The sequence below is a fragment of the Apium graveolens genome, chromosome 4, assembly GCF_009905375.1.
Source record: "Apium graveolens cultivar Ventura chromosome 4, ASM990537v1, whole genome shotgun sequence".
NCBI classification, from domain to species: Eukaryota; Viridiplantae; Streptophyta; class Magnoliopsida; order Apiales; family Apiaceae; genus Apium; species Apium graveolens.
This window is the reverse complement of record NC_133650.1, coordinates 304,329,897-304,343,559: the sequence shown is the minus strand read 5'-3', so window position 1 is coordinate 304,343,559 and position 13,663 is coordinate 304,329,897. Positions and strand designations below refer to the sequence as shown.

Genomic DNA, 13,663 nt, shown 5'->3' with positions numbered 1-13,663 from the left:
TTTATAAAGGTACATATAAGTTTTGAGATTCGAATCTCTCTCACCAACAACACACATTTACATTATTATTTATAAATAAGATCTCATCAATTATATATTATTTATATTATTTGAACATAACTTAAAATTATAATTAAATAATTATTATTTAATATCTAATTATTTATATAAAATTTTAATAAAATTATATGAAATAAAATTAAAAATATATAAATATTAACTAACACCGCGGTTAAATAACAGATATTAAAAATTTGGCCGGATTCTACTTGCTGCATCCTTTTCCGGTTGCCGCCGATCAGCTTTTGTTAGCTAATTGACGCCCATGAGGTTTAGTTGCTCTCCCTCCCTCCCTGTCTCTCTCTGTATATCTCTACATTTAGTTATATGGATGTTTACGTAGGACAGTCCAAAAAATGTTGTTCTCATCCATTTTTCTACCCGCAGCAGCTTCGTGAAGTGACACACAATGTGATGTAAGTATCTCTCTCTCACACGCACCTCTGCCCTCTCTATACATATACAATACACGTTTGTCATGCTAATATACACATATTATTTTTGTAATTATCAAGAAACTATAGTGTTACTAGTGAAAAAAATCACAAAGAGAAATCTAGACCCTGAGACCTCATTAATCACCGCTCAGGCACATTTTAGGAAATTTTAATTTTTAACTAAGCAAATACTTAAGACGAACTTAGGATACTTAAGACGAAATAAAGAAGACTCCTGCAATTAATAATAAAGTTAGTTGAGCGTTTGGCTTAAATATTGATTCATTTAATTTGTTCCTTATTTTAGTTGTCTTTGCTACACAATTACAAGCATTTGTAGGCTTTTAGCTAAATGTGTACTACGCGGTGAAAAACTTTTGCTCGGTTTGGTTTGGGGAAAAAACTTTTGCTCTGTTTGGTTTGGGGAGAACCAAGATTGTAATGGAATGAAATATTCGCAAATAAAATTGAAGAAAAAATTGAGGTAGAAAAGAAAAGTTAAAAAGAATGAGTGAGTGCAAATTTTTATGTTACTGTTTGTGAAGAAAATGAGTAGTATGGAAATTGAATGTTCCTTCTCAAATTTGTAGGTTTAAATAATAGTTCACTTTGCTGCTACTAGAATGATATTCATGAAAGTTTTCATGGAATAGTATAGATTTCATTTCATTCCTCTAAATTTTTTTTGCTTCAACTGCACACAAAATTGATGTGTGTGTGTGTCCTTGTTATTTACAGAAAGCCTGATTAAGAAATGTTTTTATCTGTAGTTGTTAAAGGTTAAATTGAAGAGGTATCCTATTAGTTGAATGGAAATTGAAGTAGTTCTAGTCTAGGTTACTTTGTTCAAATTTTTGAGATATGTTTGAAAAAAGAAGCCAATGTGGTTGAATACTAGCAGGGTCCCAAAGCAAATGACAAAATCACTTTAGTAATGCTGACTAATCATCCCACAAACAAACACCAAAATGTGAGCGTTACAAATTGTAACATAGCCAACTCCCACCGTTTCAGCATTCTTTTACCAATATTGGTCTTATCATTTTACGTTTCACTATAATTTTCCAGCTGTCAAGTCCACGAGGCAGTTTAATTACAGACCATCTTGGTTTATAATTAACCACATCAGTTTTAAGTTTTTAAAGATCTAGATAACCACCAATTCTGTTTCTGTGAGATTTGAGTTTAAGGTTGAAATGGAGATGCAGGGGGGTTTTGGAAATTATAGCACATGCAATGGAGACATTCGAGAAAATGGAGGGAATAAGTTTATTCAGTACTCCGCTGATCAGATCACGGTTTTTGAGCAAGTCTTTATGGAGTGTCAGAAGCCAAGTCATGATATGAGGATTGCAATGATCCGTGAGAATTCTGTACTTTCTAATCTAAACTCTCAGCAGATCCAGGTTTGGTTTGAAAACCGCAGGTAAATTTTTTTGGTTCAGAAATGACTATCTTTGCTTTCTACATAAAGTTTTTTGGTTCCGAAATGACTATCCTTGCTCTTTATAATTTGTTCAGTTTGTTTATTCACTAATAATTTGCTAAGTCTATGTGAATCATTTTAGTAAGGTTTAACTATTGGATGTCTCTTTCTAATTGATCAATTTTCATGCTTATATGAGTTTGATTTGTTTATGTAATGTGACACTTTTTTCCAAATTAGTGTTATCGTTTGTTTCTGATCTTGGTACATTTTCAGAGTATTGGTAACCCAAAAGATTAAATGATTTATTGTAGCTCCTTTTCCCTCTTCCTTCTACAGGTTTAATGAGAAAAAGAAAAAAGATGCCTTTGTGTTTAATTTATTAAATGAGAAGCTGGTCGCAATTGGGAAGATGCTGCTGTTACAGAATGACGTTCTTCATGGTGAGGTGCAGCTGTTGCTGAAGGAGAAGGAGTTTATTTGCGAGCTGCTGCAATATGTAGGCATATTTAGATTCTAGAAATGTACTTCCACTCACAGTTAGGTTTATAGTTCTTCACTGTTTACCTGTGCTTCCTTTATTATACAGGCTTCACTTGTGTCTTTTATGGCTTTAGAAGTTCCAAGATCTGTTTTTGATAATGTGAAGACGTTTGCAACAAGGAGGCTACTTCTGTTACAGAATGAGTACCTTCGTACTGAGGTTCAGCAGTTGAACAGGGAGAAGGAATTTTCCCGGAGTCTACTGGAAAATGTATGACTTATTCCCAATATACAAGCACTTGTTTTAATAACTTGATTTATCATACACCTGCATTAACTTCTGTTTTATTTGTTACCATTTACCACTCGTCTCACTAGACTTACCATAACCAATTTTCAATTAGAGCATATTTATACTGACTTTTTGTTAATTCGTCGACTTCCTGCTGAAAAAGTGTGATTCTTGGTTATTTTAACATTTGCTATGTCGATAAATAAGCTTTGTTAAATTCTATTTTTAATGATGATCGGAAGCCTTTGTCAGATTTATTAAATAATTCTGATCTTTCTGTGCCTTCTCTTCTCAGAGTCATTTTAGTAATTTAGGGGATGCTGCATTTTGTTGTCAGTTTGATACCATTTGGAAATTTATATGCTAGCTTTTTTCGGATTATTGACATATTATTTTGAATTTTCTACAATTCATATACATCTGGAAATCGTTGTGTGAATTTTCTTCCCAATGTCATATTTACAATATAGGGCATACGACCGCTAATGTTTGTCGCATTCTTTGTCAGGTTGATATCACCCGACATTATGAATGCTAGCTTTTGTCTAGTTGATTGATTTCTATATTACTGTGCCATATTTTGTATATCTTTATTTTGTTTTTAGATGGATTAATAAGATTAACAGAAACTATTATATTGTGTCTCTTCCATCATCACCACAAGAGTGAAGACTGAAGTTGAAACATGAGCATAACATTATCTTGTTTAGAAAGATCATAAATGGAGTGAATCTCTATGTTTCCCCAGGGTTGACACGTTTTAATATGGATGTCATTCCATATTTATCCTATATTTTTCTTCTTCATTTAAATGTTTTCTGCATTTTCTCTCCTCTATTAGATATGAAATTCTTCATTTAATATTTTGATCATTTCACTTTCTCTATTGGCGATCATTTTTGCTATCCATTTATTTTTTAATCATTTTCTATATTAATGTTCATGTTAGCAGAACATTTGAATCTTTAAAGCACAATTGCACAAGTTAATATTGTTAGTCTATTCACGTTTTAAATTTATAATCAGAAAATAGATTCCTGGTGAGATACTTTCTCTGACAAATGCACGACTATCCTGTTATATGATTTTGCACAAGAGCAGATTACAGTAAAAAAAACTTGAAACATGTGTTCCATGAATAATATTATGTATGTACACAATTTTGTTTTCTCACATGTTGAGGATACCAAACATCCAAATTAATCCGGTAAGCACATTTGTTGATAGATTTACAAAATGTACAAAATCGACACTTTCTAATGTAATCTTTATTTGGGTGAGAATTTGTTGCAGCTGTCAAACAGTGAGTCTATAGTCAACTCTTACCTGTCTTGGTCTGCGTCTGCTCGTAGTTCCAAGGGGTACTCTTCTGAGCTAATGAAGTAAGAACAAATTTTCAATATGTGTTTTTTGCTAACCAGATCTTCAATATGTTTATGATACCAATTTTGACTTGGCCACTAATCTCTTTTTATTTATTCATCTAGGTTGCCTATCATTTCTGGGACCATAGCCAAGTTGCCCCTTAAAACATCAAGTGAAATCAACTGTGTCTCTATCCCAAGGATGAAGGTATTAAGTTCTGTACTGTTATCACATTCTATTAGAGCGAGGCCAATAGTGGTACTATTTCTATAATATAGCATCCAAGAAAAATGCTCACTCCAATGAGTGGCTAAACATGGATGCAAAATAGCAAAATGCTATACTTGGTGCTAAATATAAATTCAAGTATAGATGTTGCTATCTTTGCCACATAAGCATGCAAGTGGGAAAGTGGAAATAGATGAGAATTTTAAATAAAGTGAAAAATAAAATAGTGCATTAAAAGATTAGTCAAATGAAATATACCTATTTAGATATATTTTGTGTCATTTTAAAATCATGCATTGGATCACAAGTTCTATTTTAACAACAAAAATCACTCTTTTATTTCATAATTTAGCAATAGCATTATGTATTTTAGCACCTTGCTCTCATATGTACATTTATGTGGAGGCATTCTGTTCCTTGCACCCTTTATGCATACCATAGGATGTATTTATGAAGTGTAGAATTCTAACTATTAGATGCTGTAATATGACCTACCAAATCCCATTATTTTCATTCATTTTTTCTGTTAAGAGGCTATTAAAAGATATGGTAATTTTTCAGCTTTCCTGCAAAGCAGATAGAAAAAATTCAATGAAATCTGCCGCAGAAATTGGCCTAGCAATATCTGAAGGGAAATTAAAAAAAAATTAAAAATATAATTTTTATAAGAAACAAATACACCATCACTTTATGCATTAATTTTCATACTCATATAACACATTTTCCAATTGAGTTTAATGTAACGTCATCATCACCTCATCACCTAAGGAATAAAAGGAGAATACAATTGTATTTAGATCATAGGCACATAATTGGGCAATATTTATAGTCTTACTTCTAACTTCAGAAGAAGTTCACAACTTGGCATGTCCCAAATGAATGGTCAAAATTGTTCTCCTCTGTCTAGTATTTAAATTCCATCTACTCGCTAATTTGTCCCTTTCATTAGCATGTCAGAATTGAATGGAAGGTAATGGGAGTCCATTAAGCTTTTGTTCCTTATATATACATGGGATGATATGTAACCACTTAATCAAATGTGTTGCAGTTATCTGGAGGATTCAAGGAGATCCCTCTAATCACCTGCTCGGATTTGTCTAACTTCCCGGTCAATGTTGATGTCCCTGACGTGCTATCATTTGTAAAGGCAGCAATCATACCACACGGACCTCTGGATTTTCTGTGTAAGAATCAGGAGTTTATACTCTGCTGCTCACTCAAGGTACAGCAATCAGTAAATTGATTAATACTTCATATTAGATGGATAGATGCATCAGTATATAAATGAAAGTACTAAGTTTCAGATGATGCATAATTTAAGGTTTGGGTTTTTCGTGTTCTTGTAGTTTGATGTATGTTTTGTCAAATAACTTGTGGAGATGCCAAAAGTCTAAAACATATAATAAAAATGCAATGCGTGGCTTTTGCAGGACATCAAGCTAGTGCTTCAAGGATCTCAAGAGTCGCCAACCGCTGTTGTCCCTGCCTTCCTTCCGCAGGTAATCTTACATTTCCTTACGAGGAACTAAATTTCTATAAACTAAACTTATATTTAAACACATCAGCTTGCTTAGGATTTTTGTTTTGGTTTATCTTGCATATCAATCGTCAGTTTTATATGATTGGGGGGGGGGTTAAAATGTGAGGATGATTGTGGTTTAGTCTCTTACTCAGATGCTTAATATACTAACATTTGTTTTCCAGAGCTTTCGTGCTGTGGTGGGTCGCTACTGTGTGTCAGGGGCATGGAGCTATATTCCAAATGAACAAGCTGCTCCCGGGAATGTCAAATTTGTTCTGCGTTTTAAGTGTGTGAACTAGTCGTCTGTGTAACTCTTGCTATGTTACTGCGAACCTCCAGCTGTTCCTTTTCCTTTTGTTCTTTGTTAAGTAACCTCCAACTGTTGCTTTACAATGTTTATGTGTTCCTAAATGACTGTTTGTTGTGTCTGAGAGACTGAACTCTCAAGTCCTTGCTGCTGAATATGCCTATAATAATAACAGACTGTTGTGTGACCTTTATATCCTGCTATCTTCATATTTTACTGTTCTTTGTTTATGTTTCTTTAAATAAATCGCATTTCTACTATGCCATCCTGAAATTGAAGTACTTTCGGAATTGATTGTTTTATTTGACATATTAAATGTTTTTTCTTCTGCCAACTATATACTTACGTCTTGCGGAACAGTCTCTAATTTTGGACATATCTATGATAGGAAATCATAAATCATGTTTTAAAACACATATAATACTTCTAAGATCCATCCAACTGATTCTGTCTTTCTAAGATATAAGGGATTGAAATTCAGTGGTGATATTTGATTACCTTAAGCTCATCCTTATCATTATCAAAAATTCGAACGTATTTGAAAGAGAAAAGTAAAAGTATACATTCTTCTTGTTAATGTTAATTAACTATGGAAGGACACTTTGAATTCGATATCAAAATAGAGGATATCTAAACATTTTATTGCACGTGAACTGTGGAGAATGAATTGAAATTTATTTCCTATTTGTTATGTTAAAAGTCCCAATTCAGTATCACAAATAATTTATTTCCTTGAAAATAGTTTTCTTTGGCCGGTTAAAAGCTGAAACTCTACTTGCTGCATTCTTCTCCGGCTGCCGCCGATCAGTTTCTATTAGCTAATTGACGCCGATGAGCATTAGTTTCTCTCTCTCTCTCATAAACATTAATTTTATTCTCCTACTACTCTACTAGGTTGCATCAATCTCATTGTCTGCTAGTCCTCTCTCTCTCTCTCTCTCTCTCTCACACACACACTCTCTCTCTCTCTCTCTGTCTCTTCCTTTCTGTATATATATGGATGTTTATGTACGACAGTACAAATATTTGTTCTAATCCATTTCTCTACACACAGCAGCTTCATTAACTGACACACAATGTGATGTAAGTATCTCTCTCACACGCACCTCTACCCTCTCTTTACATATACATGCTTGTCATGCTAATATACACACTTTTGTGATCATCAAGAAATTATAATTTTACTTGAAAAAAATCACACACATTGTGCGTGTGAAGTTGAGTAATGAAGAGAACTCTAGACCCTGAGAGCACATTAATCACCGCTCAAGCACATTTTAGGAAACTTTAATTATTAACTAAGCAAATACTTAAGACAAACGTAGGATTATTAAAACTGTACTTAAGACGAAATAAAGAAGACTCCTGCAATTAATAATAAAGTTAGTTGAGCATCTGGCTTAATTGTTGATTCATTTAATTTGTTCCTTATTTTAGTTGTCTTTGCTACACAATTACAAGCATACTTAGGCTTTTAAGTTTTACATAGCTCTGTACTATGCGGTGAAAAATGTATGCTCCGTTTGGTTGAGGAGAACCAAGAATGTAATGGAATGAAATCTTCGCAAATAAAATTGAAGAAAAAATTGAGGTAGGAGAGAGTGCAAATTTTTATGATAATATTTGTGAAGAAATTGAGTAGTATGGAAATTGAATGTTCCTTTTCAAATTCGTAGGTTTAACTAATGGTTGAATTTGCTGGTACTAGAACGATATTTATGAAAGTTTTCATGGAAAAGTATAAATTTCATTTGATTCCCCTAAAAAAAAATTCACTTTAAATGCTCATAATGTTGATGTCTGTGTGTGTGCGCGTGTGTGTTTCTACGTGCTTCTTTGTTATTTACTGAAAGCCTTTTTATTTGTAGTTGTTAAAGGTTAAATTGAACATATATCCTATTAGTTGAATGGAAATTGAAGTAGTTCTACTCTAGGTTACTTTGTTCAAAATTTCAAGATCTGTTTGAAAAAAGAAGCCAATGTGGTCGAATACTAGCAGGGTCCCAAAGTAAATGACAAATCACTTTAGTAATGCTGACTAGTCATCCCACAAACAAACAAAAAAAGTGAGCGTTACAAATTGTAACATAGCCAACTCCCACCGTTTCAGCATTCTTTTACTAAGATTGGTCTTATCATTTTATGTTTAACTATAATTTTCCAGCTCTCAAGTCCGCGAGGCAGTTTAACTACAGACCATCTTGATTTATAATTAACCACATCAGTTTTAAGTTTGTAAAGATCTAGTTAACCACCATATTCTGTTGCTGTGAGATTTGAGTTCTAAGGTTGAAATGGAGATGCAGGGGGGTTTTGGAAATTATAGCACATGCAATGAAGACATTCCAGAAAGTGGTATGCAGTATTCAGCTGATCAGATCAAAGTTTTTGAACACATCTTTATGGAGTGTCAGAAGCCAAGTCATGATATGAGGATTGCAATGATCCGTGAGAATTCTGTACTTTCTAACCTTAACTCTCAGCAGATTCGGGCTTGGTTTGAAATCCGCAGGTAAAGGTTTTGGTTCAGGAATGACTATCCTTGCTTTGTATATCTTATTCACTTTGTTTAGGTAAAGTTTTTTGGTTCAGGAATGACTATCCTTGCTCTTTATAATTTGTTCAGTTTGTTTATTCACTAATAATTTGCCAAGTCTATGTGAATCATTGTAGTAAGGTTGAACTGTTGGATGTCTCTTTCTACTTGATCAATTTTAATGCTTAAATGAGCTTGATCTATTTATGTAATGTAACAATTTATTTCCAAATTACTGTTCTCGCTTGTTTCTGTTCTTGGTACATTTTCAGAGTATTGGTAACCCAAAAGATTAAATGATTTATTGTAGCTCCTTTTCCCTCTTCCTTCTACAGGTTAAATGAGGAAAAGAAAAAAGATGCCTTTGTGTTTAATTTATTAAATGAGAAGCTGGTCGCAATTGGGAAGATGTTGCTGTTACAGAATGACGTTCTTCATGGTGAGGTGCAGCTGTTGCTGAAGGAGAATGAGTTTATTTGCGAGCTGCTGCAATATGTAGGCATATTTAGATTCTAGAAAAGTACTTACAATTACAGTTAGGTTTATAGTTCTTCACTGTTTACCTGCGCTTCCTTTTTTATACAGGCTTCACTTTTATCTTTTGTGGCTCTGGAAGTTCCAAGATCTGTTTTTGATAATGTGAAGACGGTTGCAACAAGGAGGCTACTTCTGTTGCAGATTGAATACCTTTGTACAGAGGTTCAGCAGTTGAACAGGGAGATGGAATTTTCCCGGAATCTACTGGAAAATGTATGACTTATTCCCAATATACAAGCGCTTGTTCTAATAACTTGATTTATCATACACCTGCATTAACTTCTGTTTTATTTATTACCATTTACCACTCGTCTCATTAGAATTACCATAACCAATTTTCAATTATAGCATATTTATACTGACTTTTTGTTAATTTGTCGACTTCGTGCTGAAACAGTGTGATTCTTGGTTGTTTTAACATTTATCAAATGCTATATTGATAAATAAGGTTTGTTAATTTCTATTTTCAAGATACTGATGATTGCAAGACTTTGTTAGATTCATTAAATAATTCTGATCTTTGTGTGCTTTTTCTTCTCAGTCATTTTTAAAAATTTAGGGCATGCCGCATTTTTTGTTAGTTTGATACCATCTGGGAATTTTATATGCTAGCTTTTTTCTTATTTTTGACCTATTATTTTGAATTTTCTACAATTCGTATACATTAAAAGTAGGTATGCTGCATCCCTTTGATAATCAGGATGAAGAAAAATAGAAGGCAATAAAAAGTTTTTTTTTTCTTCTAAAATGTTTATATTAAATTTTTTCATTAAATATACTTCGAAGAATCAGCAAACATATTTACTATTATAAATGAAGTTAGTAACTTCATTATAAATGAGTTACAGTAGGAGAGTGTAAGAAACAACAAATCGTGTGATTTCTGGTTATTATAAAAGTTAATCAACCGCTAATTATATATGTTTTATGAGTTTCTTTATTATTTGGAACTATTTTTTGCAAATTTTGTCATGTTCATTGACTTATTATGATCTTTGTGTGAATTTTCTTCCCAATGTCATATTTACAATCTAGGGCATACGACCGCTAATGTCCGTCGCATTCTTTGTCAGGTTGATATCACCCGATATTATGAATGCTAGCTTTTGTCTAATTGATTAATTTCTATGTTACTGTGCCATATTTTTTATATCTTTATTTTGTTTTTTAGATGGAATAAATAGATTAACAGAAACTATTATATTGTGTCTCGTCCATCATCATCACAAGAGTGAAGACTAAAGTTGAAACATGTGCATAACATTATCTTGTTTAGGAAGATCATAAATGGAGTGAATCTTTATGTTTCCCCAGGGTTGACACGTTTTAATATGTATGTCATTCCAGATTTATCCTATGTTTTTCTTCTGCATTTAAATGTTTTCTGCATTTTCTCTCCTCTATTAGATATGCAATTCTTCATTTAATATTTTGATCATTCACTTTCTATACTGGTGATCATTTTTGCTATCCATTTATTTTTTAATCATTTTCTATATTAATGTTCATGTTGGCAGAACATTTGAATCTTTAAAGCACAACTGCACAAGTTAATATTGTTAGTCTATTCACGTTTTAAATTTATAATCATAAAATAGATGCCTAGTGAGATACTTTCTCTGACAAATGCACGACTGTCTTGTCATATGATTTTGCACACAAGCAGATTACAGTAAAAAAAACTTGAAACATGTGTTCTATGAATAATATTATGTATGTACAAAATTTTGTTTTCTCATGATATCAAACATCCAAATTAATCCGGTAAGCACTCTTGTTGATAGATTTACAAGACGTACAAAATCGACACTTTCTAATGTAGTCTTTATTTGGGTGAGAATTTGTTGCAGCTGTCAAACAGTGAGTCTATAGTCAACTCTTACCTGTCTTGGTCTGCTTCTGCTCGTAGTTCCAAGGGGTACTCTTCTGAGCTAAAAAAGTAAGAACAAACTTTCGATATGTTTTTTTTGCTAACCAGATCTTCAATATGTTTATGATACCAATTTTGACTTGGCCACTAATCTCTTTTTATTTATTCATCTAGGCTGCCATCCGTTTCTGGGACCATAGCCAAGTTGCCCCATAAAACATCAAGTAAAATCAACTGTGTCTCTATCCCAAGGATGAAGGTATTAAGTTCCGTATTGTTATCACATTCTATTAGAGAGAGGCCAATAGTGGTACTATTTCTATAATATAGCATCCAAGAAAATTGCTCACTCCAATGAGTGGCTAAACATGAATGCAAAATAGCAAAATGCTATACTTGGTGCTAAATATAAAATCAAGGATAGATGTTGCTATCTTTGCCACATAAGCATGCAAGTGGGAAAGTGGAAATAGATGAGAATTTTAAGTAAAGTGAAAAATAAAAATAGTGCATTTAAAGATTTGTCAAATGAAACATACCTATTTAGATATATTTTGTCATTTTAAAATCATGCATTGGATCACAAGTTCTATTTTAACAACAAAAATCACTCTTTGATTTCATAATTTAGCAATAGCTTTATGTATTTTAGTACCTTGCTCTCATATGTACATATATGTGGAGACATTGTGTTCCTTGCACCCTTTATGCATAGCATAGGATGTATTTATGAAGTGTAGAATTCTAACTATTAGATGCTGTAATATGACCTACCAAATCCCCATCATTTTCATTCATTTTTTTTCTGTTAAGAGGCTATTAAAAGATATTGTAATTTTCCAGCTTTCCTGCAAAGCGGATATAGAAAAAATTCAAGGAAATCTTCCGCAGAAATTGGCCTAGCAATATCTGAAGGGAAATTAAAAAAAAAATTAAAAATATAATTTTACATAAGAAACAAATACACCATTACTTTATGCATTAATTTTCATACTCATATAATACATTTTTCAATCGAGTTTAATGTAACGTCATCATCACCTCATCACCTAAGGAATAAAAGGAGAATAAAATTGTATTTAGATCATAAGCACATAATTGGGCAATATTTATAGTCTTACTTCTAACTTCAGAAGAAGTTCGCAACTTGGCATGTCCCAAATGAATGGTCAAAATTGTACTCCTCTGTCTAGTATTTAAATTCCATCTACTCGCTGATTTATCCCTTTCATTAGCATGTCAGAATTGGATGGAAGGTAATGGGAGTCCATTAAGCTTTTGTTCCTTTTATATACATGGGATGATATGTAACCACTTAATCAAATGCGTTGCAGTTATCTGGAGGATTCAAGGAGATCCCTCTAATCACCTGCTCGGATTTGTCTAACTTCCCGGTCAATGTTGACGTCCCTGACGTGCTATCATTTGTAAAGGCAGCAATCATACCACACGGGCCTCTGGATTTTCTGCGTAAGAATCAGGAGTTTATACTATGCTGCTCACTCAAGGTACAGCAATCAGTAAATTGATTAATACTTCATATTAGATGGATGGATGCATCAGTATATAAATGAAAGTACTAAGTTTCAGATGATGCATAATTTAAGGTTTGGGTTTTTCGTGTTCTTGTAGTTTGATGTATGTTTTGTCAAATAACTTGTGGAGATGCTAAAAGTCTAAAACATATAATAAAAATGCAATGCGTGGCTTTTGCAGGACATCAAGCTAGTGTTTCAAAGATCTCAAGAGTCGCCAACAGCTGTTGTCCCTGCCTTCCTTCCACAGGTAATCTTACATTTCTTTACGAGGAACTAAATTTCTATAAACGAAACTTATATTTAAACACATCAGCTTGCTTAGGAATTTTGTTTTGGTTTATCTTGCATATCAATCGTCAGTTTTATATGATTTGGGGGGGGGGGGATTAAAATGGGAGGATGATTGTGGTTTAGTCTCTTACTCAGATGCTTAATATACTAACATTTGTTTTCCAGACCTTTCGTGCTGTGGTGGGTCGCTACTGTGTGTCAGGGGCATGGAGCTATATCCCAAATGAACAAGCTGCTTCCGGGAATGTCAAATTTGTTCTTCGTTTCAAGAGTGTGAATTAGTCGTCTGTGTAACTCTTGCTATGTTACTGCGCACCTCCAACTGTTCCTTTTTCTTATGTTCTTTTTTAAGTAACTTCCAACAGTTGTGTTACAATGTTTATGTGTTCCTAAATGACTGTCTGTTGTGTCTGAGAGACTGAACTCTCAAGTCCTGGCTGCTGAATATGCCTATAATAATAACAGACTGTTGTGACCTTTATCTCCCGCTATCTTCATATTTTAAAGTTCTTTGTGTATGTTTCTTCGCATATACTGCATTCTTACGAATTCATCCTGAAATTGAAGTACTTCCCGAATTGATAGGATGGTTTTCTTATTGTTTTATCTGGCAAATTACATGTTTCCAAGTATAGTACCTTTTCTTAAAGAAAGTAAATGGAAGCAGGGAGAGTATAAATAGTCATGATTCAAAGGAGCTCCATAGCTATCAACGAAGCCTCCCAGGTAGGTAAATTGTTGGAATATAGTCGTGGCTTTTGATAACACTCT

At 33.2% G+C, this 13,663-nt stretch overlaps 2 protein-coding genes across 4 annotated transcripts; both read left to right on the top strand.

Moving 5' to 3' along the window:
- The first annotated feature begins 239 nt into the window (after positions 1–239).
- Positions 240–6,313, top strand: LOC141721498 (uncharacterized). Of its 3 annotated transcripts, none has more exons than XM_074524442.1 (10): positions 240–330; positions 451–476; positions 1,706–1,923; positions 2,263–2,422; positions 2,513–2,677; positions 3,992–4,080; positions 4,186–4,270; positions 5,340–5,513; positions 5,722–5,790; positions 5,996–6,313. In XM_074524442.1, the coding sequence occupies exons 3-10, from the start codon at positions 1,814–1,816 to the stop codon at positions 6,110–6,112; spliced, it is 969 nt and encodes a 322-aa protein (XP_074380543.1). In that variant the 5' UTR covers positions 240–330; positions 451–476; positions 1,706–1,813; the 3' UTR covers positions 6,113–6,313. The 3 variants fall into 3 exon arrangements, with proteins under 3 accessions (XP_074380543.1, XP_074380542.1, XP_074380541.1); XM_074524441.1 differs by having other exon boundaries at positions 259–330; positions 448–476; XM_074524440.1 differs by lacking the exons at positions 240–330; positions 451–476 and having other exon boundaries at positions 1,359–1,923.
- A 136-nt stretch (positions 6,314–6,449) lies between these two features.
- Positions 6,450–13,373, top strand: LOC141721499 (uncharacterized). The gene is made up of 8 exons (XM_074524443.1): positions 6,450–8,632; positions 8,992–9,151; positions 9,242–9,406; positions 11,044–11,132; positions 11,238–11,322; positions 12,398–12,571; positions 12,780–12,848; positions 13,058–13,373. Exons 1-8 carry the CDS (start codon positions 8,415–8,417, stop codon positions 13,172–13,174), a joined length of 1,077 nt encoding a protein of 358 aa, XP_074380544.1. The 5' UTR covers positions 6,450–8,414; the 3' UTR covers positions 13,175–13,373.
- Positions 13,374–13,663: the final 290 nt, after the last annotated feature.